Raw genomic sequence first — 16,384 nt, forward strand, 5'->3', positions numbered from 1 at the left:
TGGCGGTACCACGGTTTTGCATTCTGCGACTCACGTTACCGCTGTTTCTCAAGCGTGTCGGAGAACTACGGTGGCCTTCAGGTAACGTAATAAATGTGAAAGTCTCTCTCCAGAGCCAGTGTTTGGTTTGTCCGTTCTGGGCTACTATAGAAACATGGCAGACTCCGTGAAGAGGACCCGCTCCCTATGTAGATATGAAGGACTCATTTTAAGCTAACAAAAACACAACGATTCTTAGTTTCAGGTGATTATACATTAATGAAAACACAGTTATGAATATTATATTCCATTTCTGCTAATAGATCCACCTAAACGCCACACACTGTTCCTTTAAATAACAACAACATTCAAACACGACAGCAGAAAATAAAACAGGAAGTGGTCGACTGAGTTTCTGTCTATTTAAAAGGGTAGTTTAATGCCAAACACCATACTAACACTCATGTACAACATCATAAAAGTCAAGAGAAGAGACACATTAAAACGAGGTACAAACGATGTCTTTATGTACAATCATCTCCCCGGGACGTCCTGTGGTTTTCCATATTAAACACCGTAAATATAAAAATAAAAACCCAAGTAATAAACTGTTCCAAGATTGTCTGTAGCTGGTTATGTTTACTGACCGTTGCCTTAAATGGAGGGTGAACTTTAAGTCAGGCAGCTTTTTTTTTTATTCATCTATTTAACGTTTGGTGCGTTTGCTTCCATCCTTCTCATGTTATGATCCATATGTGAAAAATAACGAGGATCTGACTGTGTTCCAAAAAGTTAATGTTAAGAAAAGCCTGTTGCTTTTATTTCCACTGTGAAACAGCATTTAGTGTGATGGATATCTCCTCATCTCCATCTAACTTTACCTACAATATCTACAGGGCCAATTCCAGTTTTATTAAAAAAACTGCAGAAGGGAAAAGGCAATAAAACTCCTTAGTTTACATCCCTCTCTTAAAGGGAAAACAACATTCACATTTGTATTTCAGCAAGAAATACAAACTGATAGCTTTGATAAACTGCGTCTAAAAGGAATTATTATTGCTCGCTTGTTTTCTTAATCCTTAAACTGTACACAAGTCACATGTCTGACATTCATATAATGACCTACTGTACATCAGTCAATGTTCGTCGCCAACACTGGGCATAAAAAATAAACACAACTCATGTACAGTTTTTATAGGTGAGACCACTGAACCGGTCGCACAGATTCTTACTGTTTGGTAAAGTTTAAATACAAGAAAAACTTGATAGTACTCTTTTAGACTTCAGTACTTTGAAAAACAGACATATACTGTATAGAGTGCCACAGGAATGAGTCCTAAAACCTGGAAATGAGTTAGCATGTTAGCATTTCCGGTTCCCTCATCTGGAAGTCAATGGGTTTTTTTTAATGGGTTTTTAATTAGATGCCTGTAATAAGGTCTGTGGTTAACACAAGCTGAAGAGATTTTAACGTTTTGTTCTAAGACATAAAATACATCAATAAATACCCCACTCGTGAATTTTGAAGCTTTTACGCGTCTTAAAAAAGGCAGTTGCTAACAAGTGGCCAAATGAGACTCCTAAACGTCATCACGCCGACTCGTTCGCCTTTAGCTTAGTGGTGGTGACGTGAAGTCATGCGACCGTGGTGTAGTTTGTTTATAGCTTAACGTTAGCTTTTTACTTCTGGCGATTGCATTCACGCTTCAAAAATCATGAAATAAAAATGGTGTTTATTTGTGGAGATTATTTTACGGAACAAAACGTGTAAGTATCATAAACGTTTGTTTGCCACAGAGCTTATTTTCTGCAATAATCCAAAACCCAATGGAAAAATCCCATTGTCTTTTTGTGGAGGGAACCATGGCGATGCTAACTTCCTGGTTGGCCTACAAAAATACGTCATCCCTCCAGCACTCTATTTAAAAAAAAGGAGAAATTGCTGCTCAGCTACATTCAGTCATCTTAAAATCACAAGTGATACTGATGCCAGAGACTGGCGGTAGAAATGCGCAGAAACACGTATAAAATGGGTCATTTTTCTACTAAACAAAGACTTCGGGGACAACACGTTCAACAGACCACAAAGGTCTCTAATTAACATCCTTTGGTAAAAAACAGTTTTGCATTTCCTCTGCAACCTCTAGCTAAAGACTGATACTACGTGTGTGTTAATGTACGCTACACATCAATGACATCTGATAAAAAAAAAAAAAAAATCTAGATATAAACATCATATTTACAAAGTGTTTGGGCGGTCATAAATTATTGTACTCGATGCACACGGCTGGCAGTCGTACCCAGCAGTCGCCAGAGATGTTGAATATATATTTATATATATATATATTTATATATATATATAGTGCCTTACTTTATCACCAATAAGGAAAACATTCACAGGCTGTACACAGCTTGAAGCCAGATTAATCTCACACATTTTAACAGGTACTTGTTCTTACTGTAGAGAGAAACTGAGGTTGTTTGTTTTTATTTCCTGTTGTGGTTCTCAAAAAACTTTTATTTAATGGTTTAGTTTTAGTTATGAAATGCTTAAACCACTTTCTTTTGTTTAAACTGTGAATTGCTCCAAAGAGAAGATGCAGTAAGGAGTGTTTTTCTCTGTATATTCATGTCATGAAAAACAAATCTACATTTAATATAATAATGAGATTTCTGAGCAACACCTGCAAATCTTATATTTCTCATACGTTGCAGGATTTTGTAGCTTAAGCTTGAAAGTTTGGACAAAGTTCCTGAATCAGTTCTGACACATTTTGGCATCTGAATCCAGTAACAGCAGGTGGTAGAAATCTGCGTGAAGCTACTGTGTGTATGAAGTCATCACTGGCAGTTTGTGGTGTGAAGAAGAAGAAGAAGTCACCGCCACAGTTTATCTGTCAACAGAGAGAGACTACAGTGTTCTGTACTTCACCCGGTACTTGTTAACGTTGATATAATGGAGGATCTCGGGGTTGCGGGTGGTGGTGCAGGGCAACAGGCCTTCTCGTCTTTCTCCCATCAGCCACTTGCGGTTGTCGACGGCCATGTCGCTGGACACGTGCTCTTTAGCCCAGGTGTCCAGCCAGGCGTGAAAGCGTCTGTGCAGGCGTGTGTTGACCCGCTCTTGGGACTGAAAAGAGACAACAACCAGAACAACACAGCTCAGCTACTGGGAACCAGTTCAACGTCACAGAAATATGTCGTCTTATTTACTCAGGTAGTATAACATCGTATCCACTGGAGAAAAAGACTTTCCTGCGTCTTTGGTTAGAAAGACAGGCAGAAAATCTTCAGCAATTTTCCTTTGGGGACTCGAGAACGTCACTTTCCTCAAGGCACCAAATGTAATGTGTCTTTTGAATTAGGGCAGCAAAATTAATCAAATTTGATCGAAAAAGCAATATGGCCTACTGCAATTTTCGTATTTGTTAAAGGCGAAATGTGTATCAAAATACCATTTAAAATTAAATATTTATTGTGGTGCTGCAGAGATGTCCTGGCCTACACATCATATTCTACAAATATCTTTGTTTGGTACAGATCCCTGCATATATCACACCATAATCATATTAATGTGTTTTTCAATAAAAATTAGAATAATGATTAAAAAAAAGTCATCATTCCCTCTAATATCACAAATCATATCGCAATCAAGTCAAAATAATCACAATTAGATTTTGTTTTTTTCAAAATCGTTGTCTGCCATTGGCCCCTCTTTAGGTGACATCTGGTGGCTACTGAGGTGACCTCAGATCCATCCACATTCACTAGAGGGCATTGTATCACTAAGGGATAAATGCTGACGGGTTCTTGTTCACTATATTAGCTTTAGATATTAGATATTAGTTTTAAGAATACAACATACAAACCAATAAAATGATTTATGAAATGTGAGAATCATTTTAAACATAAAACATATCTCGAGGATGATTCAAAGTGGGGGAAAAACACTGAAACAATAATTCACTACCTGAAAAAGTATAATAATTTGTAAAGAACAGTTATTATTAGAGCAACCACAAATGCTGGAAAACCTTCAAACATGATAATAAACTCATGATAAGACATCATTTAGCAGGTTTAAATCTGATCCTATGTTTTTGGTGAAAGAAAGAACAAATATACGCCGTCACTACTGGGAATAATGTTCATTGTTATTCATGCATTGCCGATATTCTTCTGTGTATAAAACCGATGGAGTTTTCCGACTTTGCCTCTAATGCTGCAACAGTTGTGCAATTACATTGGCTGTCCTGTTCTAGCTTTTTAACATTACTACACGGCTTTGTTGAATACTCGATTCTGATTGGTCAATCACAGCATTCTATGGTCTGTTATTTCTTTATAGCAGACCGTTGCCATGGAAGCAGTTCTGATGTCGGACTTCGTGTCAAATTATTGATTTCTTAAGTAAGTAGCCGTGTAATATGCAGGATAATGTACAGCTAGCGGGTCATTGGGCAATGACAGGGCGATGCGGCACTGCACATTATCCCTTACTTGTAAACTCTCAATTTTCCCATTATTCCTAAAATTCTTTGAAGTTAACAAGAAACAAATATTTTCTCACACTGAACAACAACTACTTATATATTATGCTTGTCTTACACATCATTAACACTACATCATATTTAAAAGGTACAGTGTGTAGGATTTGGCAGCCCTCTAGTGGTGTGGTTGCAGATTGCAACCAACTGAGTACCCCTCTGCTCACTCCTCCCTTTCCAAGACTGCGGTAACGTGAGCCGCCAAGTGCAAAACCGTGGTAACGGCGTTCGCCTCGCTCAGAGGTCATCCTTACCATAATAAACACTATACTTTAGGAGCAACAGAAGTCAGACGGCGGCTGGCGGTACCACGGTTTAGCACTCCGCGGCTCACAATATCGCAGTTTCACAATCGCATCGGAGAACTACGGTGGCCTTCAGGAAACGTATTCTGTTTATCCGTTCTGGGTTACTGTGGAAACATGGCGAAGCAACCTTGCAGACTCTGAGAAGAGGACCCGCTCCCTCTGTAGATATAAACGGCTCATTCTAAGCTAAGTTTCAGGTGATTATACACTAAAGAAAACATAGTTATGAATATTATATTCCATTTCTGCCAATAGATCCCCGAAATGTTACACACTGTTCCTTAACTGAGGGAACATTTTATTTTAGATTTTCTGACATTACTTATCATCCAGTAGCATTAAACCGATAACTATTAATAATAAATTAGGGGCAGACAGAACCTACATCGAGTATACGACTAGTATTTCCTGTGCTTACCTGATGAGCCCGCGTGAGCGCCGTGTGCCTGTACATGTAGTCCTCGGACTTGCAGACGTAGACCATCTTGTAGGAGTTGAGCTTAAACATGCACTCCATCTTCAGCCCACTGTCGCCGTCCTGCGACTTGTCCGACGGGACCTTGTTCATCCTCTCCTGCTGCAGTCGCTCCCATCCTCTCTGGCACTTTCTGATCCGTCTCAAATTCCTGAAAGCCAAAACAGATCGACAACCATGAGTAACACTGACTGGAGTAGTCAGAAGAATTTCTCTGGGATCACACATCAAAAACGTTGCATCACGTTTACAGGGAAAGTTCGCACAAATTTCTAAAGTCTGTAAAAGTGTTTTATTAACTTGAGTTATACATGGCACAGATTTGTATTTGACTGTATGCACTGTGCAGTTTTAAAGCCTAAGAGATGTGGTCAGGCACTATACACATGAAATTTGAGAACAGTATAGTCAAATTTGAGAGGACTGTCCCTTTAAACAATTATCTTTAAACCCATGCATTGCAACTCACCGAGTAACCGAATTAGATAGGGAGTCAAATCATTCGAGGGAAATGTGGATCTATAAGAGCAGCAGAGGCAGCAGTCGTGATATTTCTGTACAGTGCACTTCCGTTGCACAGCCACATACTGTAGTTGCAAACATTGGAAATTTGTCCTGATTTTGTGCAGTTAAATAAAAAAATGCAATGATTCACCCCACCTGAATGAAAGTTTTAAATGTGTACTTACCACTGAGGGTTCAGGTGTGCGGGGACTGAAACCATGAAGCATATTTTTGCATTCAGGGCTCCACTTAAAAGACATGACAGTGAGGCCAATTTCAAGTCAAAACTGTTAGAAACAAACACTACAAAATTGCTGCCTGATAGGAAACCAATCCAAAAATATGAGCTTTGATGTGCACATACTTTCACCAACAATGTACAGAGTGTTATGATCATGAGATGAAGACCCAACACAACTGGAAAAGAAACTGCTGGAGAGTTTTTTTTTTTTTTACTGCCATTGAAGACTTTTGTGAAGAAGGAAGTCTTTTGACCTCTTGTGCTGCTGATCTCTCATAGATTTGATGAAAAAAAGGGGACAAGATGTGGGTGAGCCCACTGATAAATCATCACCAGATTTATGCAATGGGTTAAATAAGATAAAACTAAGACCAATATTGGTTTTATTTCTTAAAAAGCCTTTTTTGAAATGTTTATGGTAATGGACAGCCATCTCAAAGAAATAAAACAAATAAAACTGAAGAAGCACCAAAAAGCAATGACAGACTTTATGTGCAACACTCATCTGGAGCCTCCATGCACAGCTCTGGGGTGTCGGGAAAGAAATACGCCAACATGAACATACAATTTAGACAATCATTTTATTTACAAACCCTACTCCTCTGTACAAGTGTTGCAGATAATGTGCTTGACCAGAGTTTTTAAAAACTTATGAGTGCTAATTTCTGTCAAACCAGTGGAAAAAAAAACCTCACCCACAACAAAAAGTTGCAACGGGAGTGCACTGTTTCCACTGAAAATTATTACAAACATAACACTGAGTATAACAGACTTAAACAAATGGACATTTGAACATTTACAGTTGCAGTCAAATACAGGACCTTTGATCTGAATACAATCACAAACAAAGGGCATGATCAGGTAGAAAAGGAAACCATGACTGTCCTCTCTCTTAACAAAGTCTCTCAGGTCCTAAACAACAGCTTCAGTCTCTCAAACTCAGGTCAAAGACATCATTAGAAAAATGAAATTAAAATGAAAAAGGTGGAACCCATTTGCTTTGTGCATTCAGTGATGTTTGTTCTTATGTTACACAATGGAAATCATCATTTAAATTCAATACAATGTGAATAATCAAACCAAATGATTCCTTATAGCTGTCTGCTAAGGTGGAAATTCAAAACCCATGATCAAGCCAAAACCATTTTAAAAAACCTTACTATTAATAAATAAAATTCCCATTAAAAAGGAACTGAATCAATGAATAAATAAATTCCATTTTTTCTTTTTAAAAGATGGCCATGTAAAGTGCAATCTTCCGTGTGAGGCAGACGTCAGAAACTGAAAAAGTCACAGCCAATGAGATTCTTTACAAACAGGAGGGAAATTCAGGCACCGCAAGCACTTCACTGTAACTGTGGAGTTACTCTCTTTAATGAACCTTCTCAAACCCTCGCTGTTCGTCCGTTACTAAAAAGGCAGACGCCCAAAAACTTTAGCGATTACAAAGAGCTTCCTAAGTCAGGCTTGTGCAGAAGTGCCACTGTTTCTATCGGTGAAAAATGAGTTGCGTTTGGCAGCTGGTTTGGCTTGTCAACAGTGGAGTGGCTGCTCGGCTGACTAGAGCCTCAGGACAGAAAGTATGCAGACAAGAGGGACACATGGCTGGGGCCTCACCTGGGGAGGAACACCGGCTTCTGGGACAGGTGCTCACGCAGTTCCGGGGACGCAGAATCTGAGTTCAGGTATCTGCCCACGTAGTCGGACCACCTCTGTGGAGGACAGAGCAGAAGAAAAAAACATGTATTAAATATACAGAAGCATACAGACAAGACGTACTTTTGATCCTTCTACTAAACCAGACTAGTGGTTATGGGAATGTTATGGAATATTAGGGTTGAAAATTATAGTAGAGGTCGACCGATAGTGGATTTTTAAAGGCCGCTATAATAAAGATAGTTTGGAGCAGGAAAGAGTCAATTAATCGGACGATATCTTCTTCACTTCTGCAACAGCCTAGTCAGCTACTTTTGCATATGATGTTTTTAATAGATTAGTTTATTGTCACTACGAATTTAATAATTCGTAAGAGAACATCCTGAAGTGTGATTTTGGTGCATTACATCATTGGAAAATGTTCTATTTATTTGCAATGGGCGATGTGCTGTTCTGTGGCTTACAGTATGACTGGCAGGATTACTTCTGTTGCATGTCCTGTTACGTTGTTAAATGCCACTTTTACAAACCAATAATGTTGGTGCATATTTCCAAGGTAAAGAGGATCCTAAAGTGTGTGATTTAATTTAATTAATGGATGGTTACCTGATTGGATTATTTAGAAGAGAGAACGCCAAACTGGTAGAATAAGCAAGTTAAAGTAACAGTGAATGATTTATTTTCCTCCATGTCTGCCCGTCTTATATTGTGTTTTGCGTTCTATATTCGAGAGATAACTTTTTTCTCCCCCGTCTACCTCGACTTTGTGTATGGAGCCTCCATGGTAAACAGCGATGTATGTCCCTATGTGACTGGTACGAGCTGTGCAGCCATCGGCCACCATCAGAGCCCAGTTCCACCGATAATGATAGTTTGTAAAATGTCCTATCGGCGCCGATTAATCGGATAGGACGTCTACCTCTAAATTACAGATTAACTCACGATACAATACCGTTTAGAGCACCACAAATAAATCAAATCGACCAACATAAGCTTAACAAATAACAGTACAAACTATACTGTAGAATAACAGAATCCTTAAAAATGAACGTCTTTAATTAAACTGAAAGACATGCGTTGCAGCGCTATGCTGTCCATCTCAGTCGAGAACAAAGAAATGTCTGGCTGAGTCCATCCTGAGTCATATCATGGAAATGAGCCAAGAGCCCTCGTCGCCGTTGCTTATGTCAGAGTGAAATACATACAAGGCTCGGACTGAAAGGGCCGAGAGGAAGCTTCCCCAGGCTGCATTACGCACGGGATTAAAGCCGAGCACTACCGGGATCGACAGTGCGTATTACACGGAGACAACTGCCTCAAAAATGCTGTGGTTTAGGGGGAGAGGGCCCACAAAGGTGAATTTGAGGTAAGTCTACACTCGCACACACAGATGGCTGAGGAGAGGAGACCCGTAGTACGGACACAGCAGCCTCAAAACGCCGTTGCAGTCATATTTATTTATTTTACTTTGCTTTTAAGTAACCTAATCTATATGCTAATACAGATTGTGAGAGTTACTGCACACCTGCATTTCTCGAAGGGTATGAATAAAGTATCTATCTAAAAAAGACTTAATAGCGATTAAATTTGTGCTTTGTTGTGTAAACTGACTAATCGTTTCCACACCAATATCCACTGATGTCAATTTTGGGAGGACAAAATATTAGAAAACACATTACGATATAATGCAAACAATTCAAAATCACCATTAACTCCAGCCTCAAAAAAATATTCATAGCGGTCAGATTTATTGCAGGGCTGTTGTACCAGATAACAACAAATAAACTGACGACTTAGTGTATGAATTGTACTTGAATATTGAAAGAGTCGTACCTCTGCCTCGGCCGGCTCATCAGAGTTCTCCTCGTCTGTGTCCAGCAGCTCCATGGCCAGACTGACGGTTCCTCGGCTCTTTACAAACATCAACTAAACAAAACAGAATCACAGGAAATCACTTATAAACAACATGTTCAAAGTAGTTTAAACTACGATACCATCATCATTACTCTCTGGGCTTGTGGTACCTTGAAGGAGTTCTCGTCCGACATCAGCTGCTCTGCTTTGCGCTGGTAGGTCCCCTCTGCTGTGGCCCTGGATGTCTGCGTGGACAGGGTGCCCCCCGTGGCTTTATTGGCACTTTCGCTCAGGTACATGTCCGTTACACGCGCACATACATCATCAGTGACGAGGTGCTGGAGCTGTGAAAAGCAACAGGTTTAGTATGCAGCAGCTACAAAAACTTGAGCTTGTTATGATAAAGCCCCATCAGTGCAGAGGTTAATATTCAGGTTATTATTATTAGGGATGTCACGATAACAGAAATTTAGTGGTCGACACCAATACCAGTGAAATTTCATGATTCTCAATACCAATTCGCTACTGGGGTAAAAAACAAAAGTAAAACAATAAATCCCATGTACTTCAACATACACTTATTACTGGTTGCATACTGGTTTTTGTTAGGAAATTAAACAGGATATAATTCACTCTCTATTATCTATTTTATATTGCTGTGAAAAGATCTCCTTCAAACAACTGGATTTATTCAAATTTCTCGCCCAAAACTACATTTTACAAGATTAGATTTGAACACATCATGATAACGTTAGAATTGACCTTCGCCCAATATCTGATCACCAATACCATTCGCCTGAACGCATCATAATGTAAATCAATGGCACCTCCCTTGTTGAAATCGGCAGGATGAGAGCTAGTTAACGTTAGCTGTTAGCAGCCGGTAAGCAGCACAATCCTGCACGGAGCAAACAGCTAACGTTAACTAGCTCTCATCCTGCCGATTTCAACTTTGTTGTTTGCAATGTAAAAACAACAACAAAGGGAAAGAAACAGGGTGGACTCCCTGGGCGTTTACTGCGTCCCAAACACATTTTCTATCGTCCCTGGGACGACGGGATGCCATTAACGCCTTTACACACCAGGGGCGTGACGGATAAACGTAAATGCAAAATACTTCCCTGTGAATATTAAATGTCAAGAGCTTTTATTGTGAAAGGTAAGAATGGAAGGAGTGGACCTGGTCTGCGCTGCCTTTGTCAAGGTTGAAAGGAGTAATACATTTTGTCGTTTCATAGGTGCAAGTCAACCCATTCGGCACAACGTAATTGGATGGCTCATTGGCCACGTAATATCCACGTTCTGACAAAAACAACAGTTCTAAAAAAATTTATTGATGTGTGAATTAATGGCACGAAAAAAACGCCATCGGTGTGAAACGGCCTTTAGTCTTGAGCCCGGACGGCACCTACGGTACTGTAGAAAAACGAGTACGTCATGTTTTCAGAACTTTAGCATCGTCTTGGTACCGAATTTCTCGTGACATCCCTTATTATTATTATTAGCATTGTTATTTGCACACACATTAATTAATAATATTTGAATTTGAATTGAACTACATACAGTTAAGAAGTTAGAAGTCTAGCCTCTTTTTGTGCAACATAAATCAAATCATATGATGTAATCTTGAATGTGCTGACCTGCCGGACGATGCTCTGGATGAGTTTGTCCATGGTGAAGGCAATGTAGGCATGGATAGTAAACATTTCCCTCACGGAGTCCTCGTAGTGAGTCGGCTCCATGTTTCCATCCAAAAGATTACGCACCATTTCCAGAAACACCGAGTAATAGTCCTCTACGTCAACATCCACTGCAGGTAGAAAAGAGTAAATGTGTTGAGTTATACGGTGATAAATCACAAAGTATGATACAGCATGGTTGTGTAGAGGAAAACTTCAAGATTAAAACTTCCACCACTTGTTTTCTCACTTACTTGGCTCCTTCATCTTCAGCTGGATTGCTGGATTTTCATTTTTCTCCCTTTTGAGCCCCAACACTTCTCTTTCCCACTCTCGTTCGCGGGCATCCTCCTCAATCTGCTTCTCAGCTTGGCCGTAGATCCGCAGCAAACGAGAGCAGAGGATGTGGTGCAGACGAAGGAAGATGTACCAGTAGTTGTTCACGAAGAACATATTATAAGCATCATCTGTGCCCCGCAGCTTCTGAGCCGCCGTGTTGCTGAAGAGCAGCTTGGATTTTGACGGGCTGCTGCCTGGCAGGCCGTTATGCTTCTTGGGGCCATCTGGATCCATCTCCATGTCTTCTTCCTCCTCCTCTTCTTCCTCCTCCTCAACATCAGAGAGCTCGCCTCGCCGCGCAAACAGCAGGTCGGGGATGAAGTGGTGGATGATCTGTTTGATCTTGTACTTGTCTTCTTTCTGGATGCCCACTTGTCTCTTGACGTGGTGGATGATGAGGGCGGCGGCGTCCTCCAGGATTTGGCTGTCGTCATAGGTCTGGGTCATGTGTGGGCCGCTCGGTGGCGGTGTGGCAGTTTCCTCGGATGCTCGCTCCTGGCGCTACAGGACACAGACAGTAGAGTAGATTGAGCTGAATTGTGAGGTGTATTTCTCTTATTAGACGGTAGCATTCTGCATGTACAAGTCCCACTTACAGCTTCAACAAATAAATCAAACTACTGCATCAAAGGCACCACCAACCATCAATAACAATGAGCCATTACTTCTTTTCTTTTCTTCATGTTTACTTACGTCATCATACAGCATCTCAATCTCATTGAGTAAGGTCTTTGAACGCAACACTTTGGTGTCATTCTGCTTGAAGTTGATGCCTTGGTGGTCGAGTGACTTCAGGTAATACTTTTCATTCTGCTCCCGCCAGATTTTGTTGAAGCCTCGCTGGGCTTCTCTCCACTCCTCCTCCTTCATTTTTAATCTGAAACAGGGACAGAAAAAAGTGATGAACAAATCTTAAGGTGAGACACCCCCGGGAAAAAACATCGTTTTTTTATGCACAGGTGGTCAATTTTGAGATTTTGGGCCATTTTTCTTCCATACCATGTCTTCTTTCAGACTAGTGGAAAGAAATCATCCAAAATACACATTTAGGGGTTTATTTTTCTCCTAAATTCGCCAAAAGTTAGCATTAGATAATCATTTGAATATTTAAACACAACATTTCAGAAAACTTGTAATATTGTAAATAATTGTCTTAATGTAAGTAATCAACTGGGGACGTTTCATGGTGATATCTATCAGTTAATTTTTTACCCTAGTCACCTGTAGTGTCTTCAAAATATATGGAATTTTACAAACCATATCTTTAAAGACCGTTTTCTCAAAATGAGGTGTTTGTCATAGTCTGAGCCAGAAATCTCCACTTCAGTAGCACTTACATACACCAAACTTCCCAGTTTCATTCCTACCTTTTTGAAGGTTTTTACAGAGGAGTTTGTTCATATATCATTCATATTCTGATTTATAGAACATTTTATTCCTAAAAACACAGCAAAAATAGATTTTTTTATGGCTGTTGACAGTATTTCCTGATTTATGGAGTGATAGAAAGAGATATTCAACATTTCCTCTGTAAAAACCTTTGACTAATGTTAATAAAATGAGACAAAAAGGAGAGATAACTGGTTGCTCTGTGTGCTCAACCATAAGGCAAAAACGTGTCGACCACTGTAGACCTTCGTCGGGGCTTTCAACAATCCAACAAGGCGGATCTGGCCTCACCTGTGTGGTATCAATAACTAGGAGGCAATCACGCATTGATCCACGTAATACTAACAACAAAATATCATGAAGAAATAACACAGAAAAAAGTAATTTATATACATCATCAATGAAAAGTAGTCCTGGGTTTAGTACTAGGTAACGTCTTTTTTGACCATATAGGTAAGGTCATCTCCGCTTTGTCTGTTTGTTGAAAGCCCTGACGAAGACCTACAGTTGTTGAAACATTTTTTTTAATGATTTAGCCACTATGATAAAGGCTTTTTAATATATTTCCTTCCTCGTTTGCCACTTGTTTTAATATTTTAGAGATTTTACAGATTTCTGTTCTGGAAAAGTATGCAAATTAGCACATATTTAATAAGATAATGCCTCTCTGCATATCTAAACATACAATTTCAGAAAACTTGTGATACAAAAAATAATTGTCTTAATGCAAGTAATCAACCGGGGAACTTTCATGGTGATATCTATTACTTGAAAATTGTAACCTTTCACCTGGGGTTTCTCCCTGTTATTAAATCAAATATCATAAATTATGAACAGCTGTTAAGCCCTAATCAAAGGCAGAAAAGTAATTAAAATCAGACTATTAACCTTTTCAGCACTATGGGGACAGACACAGCTGGGTTCTTCTTGAGTCCGTCGATGATGTCGTTGGCCTTGTCTCCGTATATCCTCTGGATAGCTTTGCGGTGAATGACCTCTGAGGAGCCGCCCATCGTGTTGTCCAGCTTGAAGCGCAGCTGCTCCTCAGCCGACATGCGAGACATCCTCCGCTGCACCGTCTCCAGGGCTCGTATCGTGGCAAGGTTGGCTTCCAACACGACATCCAGCTGAAGGGGTGCAATCACAGTGAAATTATTGACACGTGTTTACCCATGTCTGATTATGACTGGTGGTGTCAGCAGCAAGGTTTTCATTAGATATCTAAAAGGCTTTTGACTCCTGAGCAAAGTGCATCATGGAGAGAAAGTGCTGAACACATTCTTATAACCACACAAGAACCTACAGTTTTTACTCTGGAGTGAGTGGACGGAGTTTTCCTCACCTCAAAGCGCTCATCCTCACATCTGTAAATGTGCTCCTCATATTGAGTCTTCTTGGAGCTCACAAACGTAGAATCCTCAGACCACGATGGAAACGACACCCACGTGTCATTCAGAACCTGCAAGAGGACAAATGTCCGTTTAAGGAAAGCATTTCTTCGAAAATTAAAGTCAAGCACAAACATCACAAAACACAAAAGGTTGGAAAATAACTCATTAAAATCAAAGTGTGTAGGTTTGATATTGAAGCCCAATCAATCAAACTCGAAAATACTTTACAGTTCATTCAGAATATGAACTGCACTTTATATAAATGAAGCAATACTATGTAATGAACACACCGTTTGTAACATAATATAGTTAGAAGATTGCCTTGTTTTCTTGATGAAACACTCGGTCAAACAATCCATTAGTCTTCATCATCTTTAATTGAATCCCTACTTTGTTTAATTGCCAAATAGGTTATTTATTGTTGGCTACAGGTTTGCCACGGCAGTCGTTGTTACACGGTGTTTCGGGCATACACCAATCATATTACTTGCACACCTCCACCACCATCATTAGGCTTTTTTATAAAATAGAAATGAAACTCATTTAGTACCTTTTGCGTATCATATTCATTAAACAAAAAAGAATTAGTAAAATACTAAGCATGACATCAATACTTAGTCAGATGACGGACACTACAAAATACAAACTGAAGGCATGTACTTCGTACTGCAGAATCGCTGTACAGAATAGCAGAGGTCAGACTGCACTCAGCCCATGACGAGTAAAAAGAGTTGAGAGACAAGATGACGGCGGAGGATTTGGTGTCAAAGTACATATTTGGCAATATTTCAGATTTAAAGCCAATGCTATAAGGGAATCTGATAACGTTAACGAGGCAATCTGTAAACTTTGTCTGATGAAGGTGGCAGCATCTGGAGGCAACACCTCTAATCTATACACACACCTTTAAGCGCACCACAAGAGTGAGGCCGCCAAAATGGACCCTGTAGCGAAAGCTCGACTTGAGAGGCCTGACACAACGCCATCCAACATTAGAGATCAAAGTAAGTGCTCTATAGATATTGAGCTATTGATATTGTTAAGTGTCTGGCAGATGTTTATCTAAAATGCATCATCTCCGACTCCTGAGGCTGTTGTCCAAGCTTAAATACATTGATACCATCGTACGTACTGTGGCAGCCCTGTGGGAGAGAATAAACAGGTTATTATGTGCCTTTAATAAGCGGACTTCCTTCAGTGACTTACCTCTCTGCACAGCGGCGTCCTTCCCGTGCATTTGGGCTGCGTGTAGCTCTTGGGCAGTGCTCTATAGCTGGACCCCAGCCTCTTGCAGGAAGCGTAGTCAATCTCCATGGCGATGCCCTCTGTTGCCCGCTCCTTGGGTAAACTCTCTGTGTGGCTCGACTCCCCGTGAATGGACTCTCGGTAGCCCAGGAAGTTCTTAAACCATGTAAAAAGCTCTGGGAATTTTCTGTCAATCATAATACAATGTACGTTAAATAAACAATTAGTAGTGAAACTGCAGCCTGGTGGCTGACAGATATTGTGTAACATTGGTAGTAGATATTTTTCAGTGATAAAAGTATTAAATATGATGTACATGGATGTTGAAACAGATATTGTGTACATTTTGTTTTTTATTATTTATATTTTGTTTCATCTTGAGATGCACCGATTGCAATTTTCCTAGCCGATTAGGATTTTCTTTATTTTTTATGAACTATAATTGACAGCATACACAAACATTACTGTAACTTTTCTTTAATGGAAAATTCAATTAAAACTATGTACTTATGCATCTATTGATTAATACAAAACAATTTATGAATCAGTATCTATTTACAAGAATGTAAAGGTGTGTGTGTATTATATTATATTATATTATATTAATTCCCACTCCTGTGGCGAGCGAAGTCCTCCAGCTTTGATTACTTTGAGCAGCATTGGGAATGAATTACAGTAAATCTGAGAGGCACAAAATCGCCTATTTCTGAGACTTAAACTTAAACTGAAAATAGTCAGATTCCGGTCACCAGCCGATCGATCGGTGCATCTCTAGTT

At 39.7% G+C, this 16,384-nt stretch overlaps 2 protein-coding genes across 5 annotated transcripts in view; one reads left to right on the plus strand and one right to left on the minus strand.

The window, feature by feature from the left end:
- LOC141759697 (casein kinase I) overlaps positions 1-16,384 on the plus strand; it is a 407,488-nt gene that overhangs the window by 157,726 nt on the left and 233,378 nt on the right. The gene's annotated exons all lie outside the window — the stretch shown is intronic.
- Positions 403-16,384, minus strand: part of LOC141759507 (paired amphipathic helix protein Sin3a-like) — a 28,779-nt gene continuing 12,797 nt past the window's right edge. The window contains exons 11-21 of the mRNA XM_074621638.1: positions 15,569-15,794; positions 14,314-14,430; positions 13,860-14,098; positions 12,276-12,459; positions 11,498-12,083; positions 11,205-11,374; positions 9,735-9,908; positions 9,544-9,636; positions 7,672-7,766; positions 5,253-5,460; positions 403-3,109 (exon numbers count right to left, since the gene is read on the minus strand). Of these exons, the coding sequence (XP_074477739.1) occupies positions 2,891-3,109; positions 5,253-5,460; positions 7,672-7,766; positions 9,544-9,636; positions 9,735-9,908; positions 11,205-11,374; positions 11,498-12,083; positions 12,276-12,459; positions 13,860-14,098; positions 14,314-14,430; positions 15,569-15,794 (2,311 nt within the window). The 3' untranslated portion in view covers positions 403-2,890. The remainder of the gene's footprint in view (positions 3,110-5,252; positions 5,461-7,671; positions 7,767-9,543; positions 9,637-9,734; positions 9,909-11,204; positions 11,375-11,497; positions 12,084-12,275; positions 12,460-13,859; positions 14,099-14,313; positions 14,431-15,568; positions 15,795-16,384) is intronic.

This window comes from Sebastes fasciatus, chromosome 2 (genome assembly GCF_043250625.1).
Source record: "Sebastes fasciatus isolate fSebFas1 chromosome 2, fSebFas1.pri, whole genome shotgun sequence".
Classification (NCBI taxonomy): Eukaryota; Metazoa; Chordata; class Actinopteri; order Perciformes; family Sebastidae; genus Sebastes; species Sebastes fasciatus.